The following is a 17047-nucleotide window of genomic DNA, read 5'->3' on the forward strand; positions in this document are numbered from 1 at the left end:
CCGATCCGGCGAAAACCGCAAAAACCGCTCCGAAGCTGTGACCCAGTCCGGCGATCGTCAAACACATCATGGGTGGTGCTACGTACATCACCCCATGATGCAGTCTTCGAGATTAGAGTGGTAAGTACGGTACTAATAATTACACTCATAGCGCTTTTCATCAAGGATCTCAAAGCGCTGTACAGGATAGTAGGAGACGCTCGGCATGAACATATTATAAACACATTTTTTAAAATAATTTACTAAATAAACTAAGTCACTTTTTACAGGATATTAATTTTTTATTATTTGTATGTTTATTTAAACCAATTTCAATAGTAAACATTTAAAACACGAAAAAACTGTACACACAACACCTAAAACATAATGGTATGCACGAATGTGTAAAAATAATCAATTTTAAATCATTCTTGTTTCGTGATTATCTGACGTTTTGGAAATCCACCCCCTCCCCGAATTTTCGAAGATACGAAAAAACCTGTCCATATGTCCAGTTGCCTGTCCGGACCGAGAGTCGTTGTTCAACGGACGCGCAATAGATGGTGGCAGTGCCATCTACATCTGCAGAACGTGAAGAACCAGTGGTATCTACATCTACAGAAACATGGAACCAGTGGCTTCTACATCTACAGAACATGAAGAATCAGCGGCATTTACATCTGCAGGACATGAAGAATCAGTGGCATCTACATCTGCAGAACATGAAGAATCGGTGGCATTTACATCTGCAGAACATGAAGAACAAGTGGCATCTACATCTGCAAAACATGAAGAACCAGTGGCATCTACATCTGCAAAACACGAAGAACCAGTGGCATCTACATCTGCAGAACATGAAGAATCAGTGGCATCTGCATCTGCAGAACATGAAGAATCGATGGAATCTACATCTGCAGAACATGAAGAACCAGTGGCATCTACATCTGCAGAACATGTAAAACATATTGGCATCTACATCTGCATAACATGAAGAAAGTGGCATCTACATCTGCAAAACATGAAGAACCAGTGGCATCTACATCTGCAGAACATGAAGAACCAGTGGCATCTACATCTGTAAAACATGAAGAACCAGTGGCATCTACATCTGCAGAACATGAAGAACAAGTGGCATCTACATCTGCAGAACATGAAGAACCATGGCATCTACAGCTGCAGAACGTGAAGAACCAGTGGCATCTACATCTGCAGAACATGAAGAACCAGTGGCATCTACATCTGCAGAACATGAAGAACCAGTGGCATCTACATCTGTAAAACATGAAGAACCAGTGGCATCTACATCTGCAGAACATGAAGAACCAGTGGCATCTACATCTGCAAAACATGATGAATCAGTGGCATCTACATCTGCAGAACATGAAGAATCAGTGGCATCGACATCTGCAGAACATGAAGAACCAGTGGCATCTACATCTGCAGAACATGAAGAACCAGTGGCATCTACATCTGCAGAACATGAAGAACCAGTGGCATCTACATCTGCAGAACATTAAGAACCAGTGGCATCTACACCTACAGGAGATTGCACAACTTTGGAGGCCATTCCCCGTGGTTAGTGTACACGCCGTACAACACGTTTAGAATCGAAAGGAGTAAAGTTGGACTTACAAACAAATCAACTGATGAATAGACCTCTGGAACATCACCTGTTCGTAAGTAGAGGAGGTCCTGTAGAAGTTTTTTTGGGTTCCTGTATATTGCAGTCGGAGGGTAATGTGGCTATTACAAGGCTTTAAAGTCTTCTTTAACTGCACATACTTGTGGTTAAACATGCAAACAAAAATGCTTTGGTAATGCACGGAGCGCCGCGGTGGGGAGATGTTAACTCTCTCGCCTGGTACGCAGGAGGTCGTGAGTTCGATCCCGACGCCTGCTGCATATTTGCAGTTTGCGTGTTTCTCTCCCCGTGGTCACGTGGATTTTTTTCTCTCTCCACATTTAGAATCAACGTTTTAATATTTGGCTGCTATAAATTTCCACATGAAGGTAAGCCACTTCATTGCGCTATCATTTGTGAGAGTCAGGCCGCTTCTAAAAACGAGCTATACAGCTCAGTGGTGCCTCACTTGTTAAAATAAAAAACAACTTTCAGGTTTAAACTGGCTGTGTCGGGTGGCGGTGGGTTAAGGACAAATTTACCTGCTGAAATAACAAACACAGTAGAACCTCGGAGATCGAACGCACCAGAACTCGAACAAGTCGGTGTTCGAACGATATTTCCGAACATTTTTTGCCCCGGAAACCGAACGAAATTCGGAGGTCGAACGGGAAATCGCCACTTGAAAGAACCTGTACGGCTGAGACGCGTATGGCCAGCGTGCATGACGCTTGCCCAGACAAAGGTTTTACCACCTCCTCCTCCACCTCACCACCTTCCACTCAAGCCATCAACTCTCCTTACTACAGGTAAAGTGAAGTTCAATGTTCATTTATTTCATTTATTCCATATATTTATCATTTATTACATTTATTGTGTTTCTTGTTTTTTTGTATGATTTATGCATGTATGACTGTAAACTTCGTGTAAAAATGCTTTATAATGAGAGATTTCTTGTGTCTGGAACCAAATACTGTCATTTACATTAATTCTTATGGGGAAAATTAATTCGGTGTTCGAACAAATCGGTGTTCGAATGGCCTTCTGGAACGAATTGAGTTCGATCTCCGGGGTACCATTGCACTGTAATAAAAGGATGTGCCTACCAATTTTTGTCAGTAGGGAGCGATGTTGCTGCTGCTGCAGGGTTATCCCAGTCGATTCAGCCTCAAATGACTACCTGGTGCGGTGTGCAGTAAACATCGCCACTTGGGGAGACAAAGGCGGCCGGGCATGGTGCTTGCCACCCACCCCTCGTGTGCCGTGCCGGCCTTCATAGGTGCTGCTCGCTAACAGCACTTGCCCCTACAGCCTGTTAAGGCTACACGGGGATCTTTGTCTGCCGGGAAAGGTCCTGGCAATGATTATTCAACATCGCTTTGCCATATTCTGAGGTTTTTTTTTCGGTAAAGTCACGTAGGTAAAATTAAAATTAATAAAAGTAAAATAAAATAAAAATCACGACGTTTCGGAGGCTGTGACGGTTCCACCTGAAGACGGAAGCTTGTGTTGCCTCCGAAACGTTGTGATTTTTATTTTACTTATTAATTTTAATGTTTTACCTCCGTGACTTTACCGAAAAAACCTAAGAATATGAATCCTTGCAGTCACGAAAGCTTCAAATCTAGAATTAATCGCCTTGCCAGGCACGCTGAGGAGAGAGGCTTGCGGAGCCCCAGTGGTGTCATCACCTGATGACGGCTGCTTGTGTTGCGATCTATCGTCTGTCTACGTGGCTTCACCGAAAGAACCAAAGAGTCTGGATTGCTGCAGTCTCCAATTAAGCTTCAAATCAAGATTAGTTAAATGCCGCTAAGAAATAAGTTGTATCGATTCCCCCTTAATCGGCGTCGATTCCACCGTCGCGGTCAACCCAAAGAGGAATCGAATCGACGTCGCAACTTTACCATTTACCGACTCCACCGCAAAAAACCCGATGGGAGGAATCGATTGCCGCGAATCGATAAGCGGTAAACAATCGCAAGAATCGATTCCACGTCAACGCCCCCCCCCCTCCGACCCGCCATTGCGAGTCGGTGGCTCTGAGGTAAAATTTAAACATTTTATTATTTTAAACTCGCGACGTCAAACACAAAGATTCTCCCATCCCCACCCAGAATAGGGAGGGGCAAAGTGTTAGCGGTAGCGAGTAGCAGCACACGCGAAGTGCCGACATTGCGGGTGGCTAACACCACGCCCGGCCGTCTTTGTCTCTCCCCCTGCTAATGTTTACACACACACACGAGACACCAGGCACTCAGTCGACTCCGAGTCTAACTGCGACACACAGCACCAGCTAGTAAGAGCATTCATTCGACTCCGAGTCTAACTGCGACACACAGCACCAGTTAGTACGAGAATTAATTCGAGTCCCGAGTCGCACTGCGCCACAGACACCCACCACACACACCGAGCCATGCCCGACTTACTGGCGGAGAAGGCGGAGGCCGCGTGGCGCTTCGTCCGCGCCTCCATGTCGTGCTGGGGGAGAGTTCGGCGCGCTTCTACACGCCGACGCGACGTGGAGCCGCGTGGTGACAGGGGGGGACGAGGGGCCCGGGGGGCCCGGGGCGCACGGGGGGGACACGTCTCCCGCTCGAGTTCTCGGGGCCCTGCTGGGTGACGTCACGTCACGTGACGCGCTCACCCGCCAATCGCGGCCGGGCGACGCCGACCACGCAGCCGCAGGTTCAAATCCAACCGCCGCCGGTGAGTTTTAATATTTTTATTTATTTTAAAAAAAAGTATTAATTGATCGGTAAAGGTTGAGCACAACACAAGAACAACAAAAACTGCAGACGTTTGTTTCGTCGTTGAAATTTCACGCGTGTGGGTTTGGGTTTAAGTGGAGGCGTTAACTACATTTGCTGTGCGGCATTTAAATGTGACCTGTCATGTCACGTGACGCGGCCACACACCACTACGCGTTCAAATCCAACCACCGGTTCGTGAATAAAAACTAAATATTATTATTAAATATTATTGTTTAATAAAAACAAAATATTATTTTTTAAATGTATTAATTTATCAGTGCGTTTAAAAAAAAACAATGCAGATAAATGTTTCATTTTTGATTCAAAGTTCACTCATATGGGTTGAGTTTAATTGAACGTGTTATCCACACTTATGGTACGGTATTTAAATGTGCGCTGGTGCGTCACGTCAGTAAAGTTATTATTTATTATTTGTCCTGGGGGTTGTTTTGGGGCCGTCCCTAAATGACGTCACGCACCGGGGGGGGGGGTCAGACATTTGTGACGATGTGTGACGAGGGGGGGGGGGGGGTTTGAGAAATGTGACGTCACATCAAAAAGCGCAACTTTAAATAAATATTAATTAGGTATAATTGTTCAAACAACACTAATTTTCATTATTAACTATTTGGTAATTTAAATTTACTAAGGTCACCTTTTATTTATGCTTTGAAGGAGCATTTTGCTTCTCCATGGGAGAATAGAGACATAAATGTTGTGAATTGTTCAATGATTGTTATTTAACATTATGATTCTACCAGGGCTTTTCATTCTCTAAATGAATGTGATTGTCGTAATTGCACTCTCCATTTTGCTTCGTTCTACTACAAAGTTTCAAGTATTTTCTTAATAGTTATAATTACTTTTCGATTTAAAGCTTTCGTGACTGCAGGGATTCATCTTCTTGGTTCTTTCGGTAAAGTCACGTAGAAGGGAAGTAATAAAATAATAAAAATAAACATAATAAACAATTCTCACTGAGAATTGTGAGAATTGTTTTATTATGTTTTATTTTTATTATTTTATTACTTCCCTTCTACGTGACTTTACCGAAAGAACCAAGAAGAGTTATAATTACTTTTAATATTTTCTAATTATAAGAGAATTTCAATATAATATTCTGAACATCTGCAGTTTTAGACGTTGAATATTTCAATTGAGTTTCATGCTAAATTTCAACTTTCCAACGCCTCCTTTTTAATAAATGTTTTCTCCTACAACATCAGAGTGCAGCGCCACATTAAATACGCACTACAATGGCAACAGTTTTAGTTTAAAGTAATTTGAAGCATCCTCTTGGTTCTTTCGGTAAAGTCTTTAAATCGAAATTTTATTTGAAGCATGTTTTTTTTCAAAATGGAAAAATGGTTTGGGGGGGGGCAGAGCTTTGTGACGTTCATTTGTGGGGGGGGGGTCTCACTTTTTGTGACGCCGTGTGACGAGGGGGGGAGGGGGGGGTACAAAATCGGCCAAAATCGCGTGACGTCATTTATGGACGGCCCTTTATAATAAACACAAAACAACTGATTATTTGAGGTTTCGTTTTAATTTCCCGCGTGTGGTTTGCGTTTTAATTTTAGATGTTAAACACAATCCTGCAGAGGGAGCTGGTAGGAACGTTGGGTTGCTCGGTCAATGGCCTGCAGGGTCAACGGCGGCGTGGTGTATTCCGCAAATATGCCCGACTGTGAGGGCGGGCACAAGCCGGCGTGAGTAGGTTAAACGTTGAGTTTTATAAGGGCACCACGGGGTGACCAGCCCCTCCCCACCCAGCCCCACCCCTCCCACCCCACCCAGCCCCACCCTCCCCACCCAGCCCCTCCCCTCCTCACCCAGCCCCTCCCTCCCCACCCAGCCCCTCCCTGCACGACGGATGGACACAATAATCCCCTGTGGGCTGGTGTAACCAGAAGGTTCCTACCAGTACTCCATTCACTCTACGGCAGTCACGTGTGCGCTGTTGCGTCACGTGACCCGGCCACTCACCACCCACGGGTTTCCAATCCAACTACCGGTCCGGAAATGTTTTTATTGTTAATTTTTTTTTAATGACAGATTGATTTGATGTTTCATTTCGACTTCACGCTTGCGTGTTGAGTGCAATCGAATAAGTGAACTACATCTACTGTACGGTAAATAGTACGTCACGTGACCCAGGCCACCGATTGCTTGGCAAGATCCAAGCATCGGTCACTTCATAAATTAAAAACATTCTTAATTTCTCAGTGGGTTTTAAACATGCAAATGGATTTAATGACCCGTTTAAATTTCACGCATATGGGTTGAGTTTAATTGAAGACGAGCTTTACTACCCGGCTTCGCCCGAGACTTGGATTCTTGTCTTGGATTAATACACGTCCTACGTGGAGGGTGGGGGGTGTGTGACGTCAGCAGGCACACCGCGTGACGTCAGCAGGCTCACCGCGTGACGCTGCCGCATGCGGGTGACATCACAGATGTGACGTCACCGCTCACTTGCCGTGCAAAATATATCCATTATTGCACCCCCCACCCCCCCCAAAATACAAAAGTCTATTTTTACTTTTTGCATTGTGTACAGTCTGAAAGCTACCCACATGCCAAATTTAAAGTTTGTTGCATGTTGGGAAGTACGCTAAACATTTCGAACAGACACACATTCACAAATTTCCCTTTTATATATTCCCTTTTGTATGTCAACTCCATTTGCTGGTCGCTATTGAATTACGCGCGACCCCATCACGTGACCTATCCAACAGCGGCAGCCACGACAAGTTAAATATTTTATTATTACGTAATAACTTACTTGCGAACATGTATTATACAGCTCTTTTAAGCCAAGGCGCTTTACACGAGTGGTACAATTAGGGGAGCTAAAAATGATACGGTGAATAGGGATGGGGGGGTGTTGTATATGTTGGTTATACTAAATTTGTTATGTTGTATGCGTGTGTGGGTGAAATTATTATGTTGTATATGTGGGTTATGAATATTCAGTGAAAATAATAATAATTAAATGAAATTTGGCCAAATGTGTAATTATCCGGAAATATGTTAATTTATGTAATTATGCACATTTTAATTATGCCAATTCGAGAGGTAATCGTATTAATTATGCGAGTGGGTGTAATTATGATAATGCAAGTCGTTATGATAACCAGACCCCGCCTCGGTGACGAGGGTGGGTTATCGATCGGAATAAGGCAATTAATCGTATGCAGTTATGCAGGTGTGGTGTAAGTATGCAAGATTAACTTAGATTAACTCGGCATCGTTGTCTAGGTTCGTCTCATTCGCGCTTTAACATTCCCAGAGTGTATATTCGTGGTATATTTTAGGTCCCCGGTTCACCCCGTTATCGCTTTAACATTTACTGAGTATGTATTAGTGTGTTTATTAGGTCACCAAGTTCAGATCTCAACGCAGAAGCAGATCTTATGCATAGATTTCAGGAAAGAATCACACAACCACTTCTGTATGATCAATTTATTACTAATTCAACCTTAACATGATATAGTATGCGAACCTCTCAATCCCGGAACGTCAACACGGCATCATACGTATCATCAACGATTGTCTGATTTCACTTTGACAACGGCACATGGATCCCGCATAACGCGATGGTTGTTAGTGAGAGAGAGGTCGTTTAAAATATGCAAATACTATGCTAAGAAAAACCTTAACGTTAATGAATGATTCATACTCAATATTGTTCACGCAGTACCGCACTCCTTATTGATCATACGCAACCCTTATCACGTTGTTAGCACCTTGGGTCACGGGACAGTTGAATATTCTGTAGAGGATGCGAGTACGTGCGGCGATTATGACTGAAAGATACTTGAAAGATTATACGGCGATAAAAAAACACAATCAAAACAGTTATTATCTTAAAGGCACCAATCTCAACAGATACATCGGCAGGTTATCTGACAACAGAACGGCTCGGAGTAAGGGCCTGCGACGTGGCTCCTTTTCCGAAGATCGTTATCTTATACCAAGTTTACTAATTGGGGACCAGATCACCTGATAAGGATCCGGTGGGCCACCACTCCCCACGTGAGCGTGGCTCGGCGGAAGGAGGTGCCAAGAATCAGTTCGTATTGATGGATCTGTTGGGAATTTATGCGATTAAGAGTACAGCCCACTAAATATTAAAGATAAAAATTACGAATACTCTTATAAACGACGGATGGCCATCACTCGGTCTCGTTGTGATGCCTTCCCAGCCACGGATGGCTTATGGGTTCGAGTGTGTTTGAGTGGTAAGAGTTGTCTTGAATAGTCGTGTTCGGAGTCGATTCTTTATGTCAAACAGACGCCTGGTGGTCGTTGTGGTGAGGGGGCGGTGCGCGTCATACGTATCAGTCGCCTCCCCTGTCACCGTGGTGAACTGGTTCGGATTGCCCGTTGATACGCTGTCGCAGTTCGGAACCCGGTCGGTAGGTGGCGCCCACAACTCGCTCGCAGCGTGCAGTGTTGGGTCGTCGACCAGGGTGTGCACGGAGCCCTCGTCGCCAAACCGCGACCCTCACCACTCCGGCGGCAGCAGAGACCTCCGACTCGGCAGAGGTGGACCCACGCAGGCCGGGTTGAGCTGTCAAGCGGGTCTTGCCCGCCTGCAGAGGAGATGGGGAGCCGCTTGAGTCGAGCCCCGAGAGCCGGCTTGGTAAGCCGATCGAACTCGGCTGAGTCCCAGACGAGCTGAAGATGAGTCGAGCCGACCCGCTGGTCGCAGCTCGCTCCTGAGCCGACCCTCCCGGTCGAGCTCGCTCCTGAGTCGACCCGCTGGTCGCACTCGCTCCGAGTCGACCCGCTGGTCGCACTAGTTTCCAATGCTCAGGATCCTTTCCTTTATGCCGAAAAATCCCCCTGGATCCCGCCCACAAGGCGGGGCTTCTTTCGATTTTTGCTGTGTCAGGATTTGTCCGTAGGCAGGTGTGTCCATGTGTGTGTCCGTACGTCCGTATGTCCTTGTGTGCATCACCCACGGTATATTCCGTTGTCACACTCCCTCCATAAAACCCACGAGCAAACAATCAGATGTTACAAATTGCCTCGAGGTCGTCTCTCTGTCTGGGTGCAATATTATCTCTTGTCTGGCCTTCTTCATGAACCCAAAACACAGACGTTACAAATCGTCTCATAGGGGTCTTTGTTCGTGTTGCACCACCTGGAGGGAGGGGCAACACTCTCTCTCCGACCCGGCGCACAAAGAAATGGTTAAAAAGTTTTAAGTTAACATTTGTCCTTACTATTTCACAGTTATGATTCTGTATGTAACCTAAGGTCTGTCGTTTCCCATCGTGGTGCTTGACTCAAGTGGAGGTGTTTCCCGAGCGTATACACACTCCTATCCCGCGCTGCGGGAATACAAAGACGGCCGGGATCTCCCTTTCTCTCCGACCCTGGGTTTAACATCGTTTTTTATTATGTATTTATATTCGACCTGGTGGTGATTCATCCCGTTATCCTGGCTTTTCATAAGTTTTACTTTTGTCTTTTCATGCATATGCTTCGGGTCGAGTTGTATAGAAAGTATTAAAGTATGGAAATAACATTTCGTATTGACTTAATGATGGTGATGGTTCAGTAGGCGTAACTTGTGACCTGGTTTAATTGGAGTGGGTGTGAATATCAAACTTTAGCCTACCCTGTTGTTAAATTCCGACTTTAACGTTACTTTAATAGCAATACAGAATAATTGAGCTTTTTGTCTTAACTAGGCGAACGCGAACTTCTGGTGACCCCCGCAGCCTTGTTGTTCAGCTGGGTCTGCCTCCTTGAGAGATATACAACACTCTTATTCTCGTCTCACTGTGGCCATCCAACCTTCTGCTCTGGGAGTGTTATTCTTAATTTCAGGTCCAAGGCCCCCTCACGTTCAGACGTGCAGGGTTGTTTAAATCAGTTCCCTCCCCTGTGCACACAGCCTTGAGCTGACCCACTTATTCCTTGGCCTTTTTGGGTTTATCTTTGTTCCCTCAGCTGCAGGAGGACAAGGCGTACTTCTACCTCCCCCCTGTGTGCACGTGTTCTAACTAGCTCGGAATCCCTAAACACACAATCAGTGATGATTCCTGGCTTTCTGTGGTTGTGATTTAGACAAAGGCGCCTCTGTTTTCTTCCATTGCCTTTGAGTCGACACTGCCCTATTATTTGCCCATGTGCTGAGGTCATAGAATTCGTTTTGACTTCAGTAATATTAACATTCAGTATTGGATTAGCAAATGGGCAATGGTTCATTGATGTAGCTCGCAGCCTGGTCTCCAATTTGATGCGAGCGCGAGGATCGATAATTTAGCCTACTCTGTTGTTGAATTTCGAGTTTTGACGTTACTTTAAAACCATGCAGGATGGTTGGGCTTTTTGCCTTAACTATGTCTGGCTGACACTCCCACTGTCTCTGCCGCCTGCACGGGTGACATGTACCCGTTCATCAGGCCTTATCTTTCCTTGAAGCAAGGTTGCAAATTCTGCCATCCTAGCCCTCCTCCAGTTCATTACTTAACAACACCTGGTGTTTGCAGTTTGCTGCGCTTTGGTGTGTTTCCTTCATTAAAAAAAACAAGTAAAAAGATAATATATAAAAATATCATCAAATATTATTAATCTCAATTTTGGAAGAAGGGTTAGTATACAACATTCCGCCCTTTTAAAAATGACCAGTGGTCAAATGGCCACGGGTTATTTTTAAAAAAAATATGTATACCCTTCTTCCATCATGAACCATCGATTGTCCTCAAGTTTTGCTGCTATTCCTTACAACGCGCGCGTACGTGTCACAACTTAACATGGTTATATGTGACAAGAGAGAGGAAAAAAGAAAAAGAAAAAAAAATTCTAAAGGAAGGTAAAACGATAAGGGAGGGAAAAATTATTCTATTGACTACGTTTTAGGAGATATCGTTAAAAAGATAGTTTCTACGGTTATTCTTGGGTGGCATCATCAGGCCTTGGCTCTATCCCTGTTCCTGGGCTTGAATGGTAGGTGGCTTGTGCCTGCGATTAGTCTTTTAAGTTCGACATTCATTTTGGCCACATGGTATGTTAAGGTTAGAATAGCCAGGACTAGTATGATCATCCCTGTTGCCCCTGTGATTCCCATCCCCATCTGTTGATTTCGCTGATATCCAGCCTCTTCGGTCGCCCAAGTAAGATCTGTTATGTTAATCTCTGATTCGCTGAGGGATAATTTCACCATATGGAATTCTTTACTGTTCAACAAGTTGGACAGAGTGCTGCTTATCTCAAACTTGTGGCCTCGGAATGTCTTTAGTGTTTCGTCCTCTTGTTGCCCGTCTCTGTCGGTTTGGTCTTCTAGCTTCCACGGGGTGCCTTCCAGGCTTCCCACTTTTGCTATGGCATCTGCTTGGTCGTTCCCAGTTTTCTCTTGACCAGGTATCTTGGAGTGCCCTTTGACTTTCTTCCAAAATATCTTCATATCCTTGTTCTGAACCATCTTATCTATGGCCTCGAATAGTTCTCGATGGTGAATTGGTTTATTCCTATGGTTCTTCATCTCGTTTTTTTTCCATATGGGTAGGTGGTGCAGGAAGCTGTGCTGTACGTAGTTGGAATCAGTGCACACCACCATGGTCCGTATTTGGTTATCGGATGCCATTTGGACAGCGATGTGTACCCCGACCAACTCTGCATACTGGTTTGACTTTGGTCCCAGCTGAAATCCCTCTTGAATCCCTGTGAGTGGGCCAGTTTCCCAAATGACTCCTGACCCAGCGTGAAGCTTGTTCTCCTTCATCTTGGAGCATCCATCGATGTATACCACTGGTAGGTCGGCACATGTCTCCTTCCTGAAGGGCAGGTACCTGTTGTCCTCCGGAGGTATCTTTCGTCCTCTGCTTCTATGCTGTCAAAGGTACAATCATGTAAATCGGCAAGACCTTGGGCCATTGGACTTTTCTTGTTTTTTGCGTATTTCACTGTGATTGGTAGGCCTTGGAGTGTCAGTGCCCAGCTGGCTATTCGGCTGCTGGTTACGCGGCCCTCTCGAATCTTCTTACTGTTGAGGTATGCCAAGGATTCATGATTCGTTTCCAGGATGATCCTCTCTCCGTTCAACAAGTTCCGAAAATGTTGTATGGCCCAGATGTTTCCAAATATCGCCTTCTCACACTCGGAGAACTTCATCTCCACTCCCCGGAGGGCTTTGCTGGCATAGGCAATAACTCGTTTCTCTGCTTCCTGTCTCTGGTACAGTACCGAGCTGATACTATGATCTGAGTATGCGGTCTCCAGGTAGTATTCTTTCCCTTTCTCTGGGTATGCTAGGCAGGATGCCTCTGTGATCTGTCGTTTTAATTCTTTTTCTGCGGCTTCCTGTTCCTGTCCCCACTCCCATGGTTCGTCTTTTTGCAGTAGTTTGACTAAGGGTCGAACGATTCCTGCGTAGTCGTCCACGAACTGTCGAAGGTAGTTGCAAATCCCTAAGAAGCTCCGAAGGGTCGTGACTGTGGTGGGCGATTTGAGTGCGAGGAGGGCTTCAAGTCTTTTGGTTTGGGGTAACATTCCCTCAGTGCCGACCTGGAGCCCGAGGTAGTCCACCCTTTTGCGTGCCCACTGTCCTTTTTGTATTGAAATCTTTGCGCCTGCTTCCTTTAACTGCTCGAGGGTATGCTGGAGGCTCTCGAGGTGTTCTTCCCATGAGGAGTCCTTGACCAGTATATCGTCGACATAGACGATGGTACCTCGCTCTTTTGCGTCGTCCATTGCCTTGTGTAGGAATATGTTAAAGTCCGCAGGTGAATTTGAGTATCCAAATGGACATCGGTTCCAAGTATACTGTATTCCATTGAATGTAAATGCCAACTTGTATTGATCCGCTTCTTTCACGGGCATGGTCCAGAAGCCATTTGATAGATCCATGGTGGTGAGAATTTTTGCGCCTTTTATTTGGTTGAGATTCTGGTCGATTTCTGCCATTGGCCATCGAGATAGGGGAACCGTTTTGTTGAGTTGCCTATAGTCGATGGTGAGTCGCCACTTGCCTGTGGGTTTCAATACAGGCCAAATCGGTGAGTTGTAGGTTAGTTGCATTCTCGAATTATATTCTTCTTGAGTAGGTTCTCCAAGGTTTCTTGGATTGATTCGTAGGCAGCCAGTGGAATCTTGTATTGTTTCACATATACCGCTGGCGCTCCTTCCAGTGTGGGAATAGATACCACGTGTAGGCCGGTTTTGCCGCAATCATAGGGGTCTTCTGAGAACAGGAAGTGGTATTTGTGGAGCAGTTGACGAAGCTCATTTCGTTGAGTGTCGTTCTCGAGGGCGTCTGCTGCTTCAATTTGTTGTTCGATTTGTTCTTCTATTATGGAGACTCCTTGTCCTGGGTCTGGGTCCAAGGCCTTCGTGGTTTCGGGCGGCTCGGTTGAAAGTTCCTTTTGCGTTACTATCGGTTGAGTTGCCTTGGCTTCATCCGAGGGTAATACGCTCTTGCCCTTGTGTTCTCCTTCATCAGTTTGCAGTTCGTCGGTTTGGCCTCCAGGGGGCGGTATATACTCCATGAGGGGACGGTCATTTGGTGATACTGACTCTAAGTCGGCTTCCTTTCGGTCTTCTCTCAGTCTGTTAGTCATTAGCTGAGTGATTCGAATTCCTGCTGGGAGCTCGTCTTCGTTCCTGATTGTCGTTGATAGGTCGTCGAGCTCTTGTGTTATCACTTGGATTCCCGTGGAGTCTCTCATAACGTCTTCATCTTCTGAGTCCCTTTGTTGCTCCGGCATTGACTGTGCCCAAATTTGTCGGGATTCAAGGTTCATAATGGGTTTCAGGCGATTCAGTAGTTCTATCCCAATGATCAGCTCTTTTCCGGGGTTCCGTACGACATATAGGGGATGGTTCATGTTGATTTTGTTGAACGTCAACTTCGTCATAACTTTGCCCAATGGTCGCATGTGGGTCCCTTCACATCCTGAGTAGGTAAGTTTACTTGGCATCATTTGTAGTGTTTCATTCTTCCTCTGGAGGGCAGTCTGGAGTTCGTCAAATAATTCTCTGGATATCATGGATATTTCTGCTCCAGTATCACAAAGGCCCTGGCTGGTCAGGGTGTCTTGCAGTATTACTTCCACGTGGACTCGTCCGACTGGTCCTACGGGAATCAATTCCCCCAGATGGTACCCTTTTCCCTCTGGTACCACTTCGGTGATTGCTTCGAGGCTTCTTGTCTTCCCTACGTTCACTTGGGCTACCTTTGCGCTGGGTGTGTCCTCCTCCTGTGTGGGTATAGTTGGTATTCTTCCCTTCGCTACTTGCATGGGAGTCTTCATACTCCCTAGGAGCTCTTTTTCCATCCTAATGTGGTGAGCATATCGATTCCTGTTAGCTAACGGTGGTCTATGCTCTATTGCTAGTGGAGGCGGCAGTGGGGGACGATATGGTGACTGGTTTGGTGGGCGTCGGCCTCCGCGGGGTAGGTATGGCCCGTCACTCGCTCTTCCTCCTCCATAATTCCAGCCTCCGCCCTCTTCTGCATTCCATGGTGGTGGCGGCTGTGGGTGCCAGGTTCCTCTGGCCTCGTTCCTCCCCCCACGTGGAACGTTATTCAGCGTGTTGTGGACGGGTGTTGATTCTATTGGGTTAGGCGCCCTCTCCTGGGGGAATTCATGTCCACCCCGTGTGGCGCTAATATTATTCCTTGGAGATTCGCTTCCCTCCAGATCGAGGCATTCTTTATCTCTGGTGACGATGTGGGTTTTGGCTATGCCAGTGGTTTTCCGTCCGTTCACCCAGGCCGTGTGGGCCTTGCTTTCAATCTGGCGTAGGGAGGCAGTCTCGGGGTCCAACATCATTCCTACTATTCTCACTATTTCAGGTCTCAATGATTGGAAGAACATCACTTTTAAGACTGTCTTATCTCCCTGGGCATTGTCCACGTCCCCTGCGTAATATGCTTTCTTAAGGCGTAGGAGATAATCTCGTGGGTCTTCGTCTACACGCTGGGTCATCAACTTTGCCGCGTTCAATCCTTCGGATAGTGTGGAGTATTCCCCAAATCTCTTAACTACTGCTCGGCTCAATTGTTTAAAGTCACTCTTCACCCTATTTGGCAGGGAGGCTACCCATGGTCTGGCGGGTTCATGTAGGCTCCTTGATAATAAACATGCCTTTCTGCTGATTTACCCAGACCCCGGATCTTAGCCTCCTGTTCTACTGTAGCTATGTGAGTGTGTATATCCCTGTTCTTGTTATGTGGATCGAAATAGGGAATTCTCACGAGTGCTTTGTCCATTAGTTTTAGTGTCTTACTGTTAAAAGTGTGTTGTTCGTCATCAGTGGTGTCGGTTCCTGAGGAGTGCTCCCTTGAGCTACCCTTGTCTCCACTATCACTGTTGTCATGTGTCCCGTGTCTCTGTGTCGTGATCTCCCTCTGTCCGAGGATTCGTATCTGTCCCGTTGCTTGTGTCTCTTGTTTTCCTTATGTGGGTCTTGTGATTCGTGCTTGTGGGTTGGTGTGCGTGATCTCCTTGAGCGGTGTCTATGTGGTGAGTGTTTTTGTCCTTGACCTTCATGCTGCCTACTACGTGTGTGGTGCCTGCTAGGTGAGGTGTTGTATTTATGTTTGTCTCGTGCTTCATGGTTATCGGGATTCCTGTCTCTGTCATCTGTGGTGCGGGTGGTTTTGCGTGGGTGATTTTTACATGTCATGCGTCCCTCTGGTGAGCTCTCTCTGTTACCCATGTCGTGTTGGTCATCGTCAGAGGAGTCAGTGTCAGATGAGCCGTCACCATCACGGTGGCTCTGCTTAACATAACTTTTGTAGTGCCTTTTGCACCTGTTACGTGGGTCAACTTGGCTCGGTGATTTCTGCTTATCCCATGGCTCATGCTTGTGTGATGTGCGTCTCTCTGGTGAGCTCCTGTTACCCGTGTCGTGTTGGTCGTGTTTGTGCGAGGTGCGTTTCTCTGGTGAGCTGTCTTTGTCATCTGCATCATGTCGGCCATACTTGCGTAGCGTGCGTCTGCCTGGTGTGCTGCTTATGTCATGTTTCCCGTCTTGCACCAGCTCCGCCCTTTTCCGCTCTATCATTACAGTGTATCCTGATGACTTAGGGTTAATTATTTGTCTCTCTCTAACTTTGGGGTGGTCGGCCTCATGTTTTCCCATTTGTATTATTATTTCCTCTTCTCTCTCCTCGATTTGCGAGGGTGTTACTTTATCAAAATTGCTTTGCATAGTAGCCATACTCATTGTGAGATCTGGCCCTGGGCTACGTCCACGTGGCTCGGAGTGTGGTAAATTGTTACTCCCGTATGTGTTCTGTGTATCAACGTCTGGGTGTTTCACTGGTGCATTTAGTGCGGATTCTTTCTCTCTCACGAGGGCGTGCAGACGCTCTACCTGCACCATTAAGGACAGTTTCTCTTGTCTCTCCCTTTCAAATTTTTCCTCATTCCATAATCTTTCTCTGTCTGTCTGTGCGAGGAGATACGAGTCTACCCTCGCTATTTCTGCAATTTTTACGTCACGTTTGGCTTTGCCACATTTCATCACGTCCTTAAGTAGTTTCCTTCTATGGGCCTTAACATCTTCTGTATGGCTCCCCTCCCATATATCTCTCTGCTCCGTCTGCTGGCTAGCAGTCCGTCCAGTACGTTTTAACACAAATTCCCGATATTGTTTTTCCATAGATTCCATCTCCTCCTCAGAGGTCCACTCTGTATCAGTGTTATGCGTTGGTGTGTCAAACTCAGAA

The 17047-nt window shown here is 46.0% G+C and overlaps 1 protein-coding gene across 1 annotated transcript in view; it reads left to right on the forward strand.

Moving 5' to 3' along the window:
- The first annotated feature begins 4016 nt into the window (after positions 1–4016).
- The window catches only part of LOC133360280 (probable methyltransferase-like protein 25), a 36172-nt gene continuing 23141 nt past the window's right edge, over positions 4017–17047 (forward strand). Inside the window, 3 exon segments of the mRNA XM_061578918.1 lie at positions 4017–4074; positions 4077–4108; positions 4111–4309. Coding sequence (XP_061434902.1) covers positions 4017–4074; positions 4077–4108; positions 4111–4309 — 289 coding nt within the window.

This window comes from Lethenteron reissneri, chromosome 68 (genome assembly GCF_015708825.2).
Source record: "Lethenteron reissneri isolate LAM-NWPU_2019-01 chromosome 68, ASM1570882v1, whole genome shotgun sequence".
NCBI classification, from domain to species: domain Eukaryota; kingdom Metazoa; phylum Chordata; class Hyperoartia; order Petromyzontiformes; family Petromyzontidae; genus Lethenteron; species Lethenteron reissneri.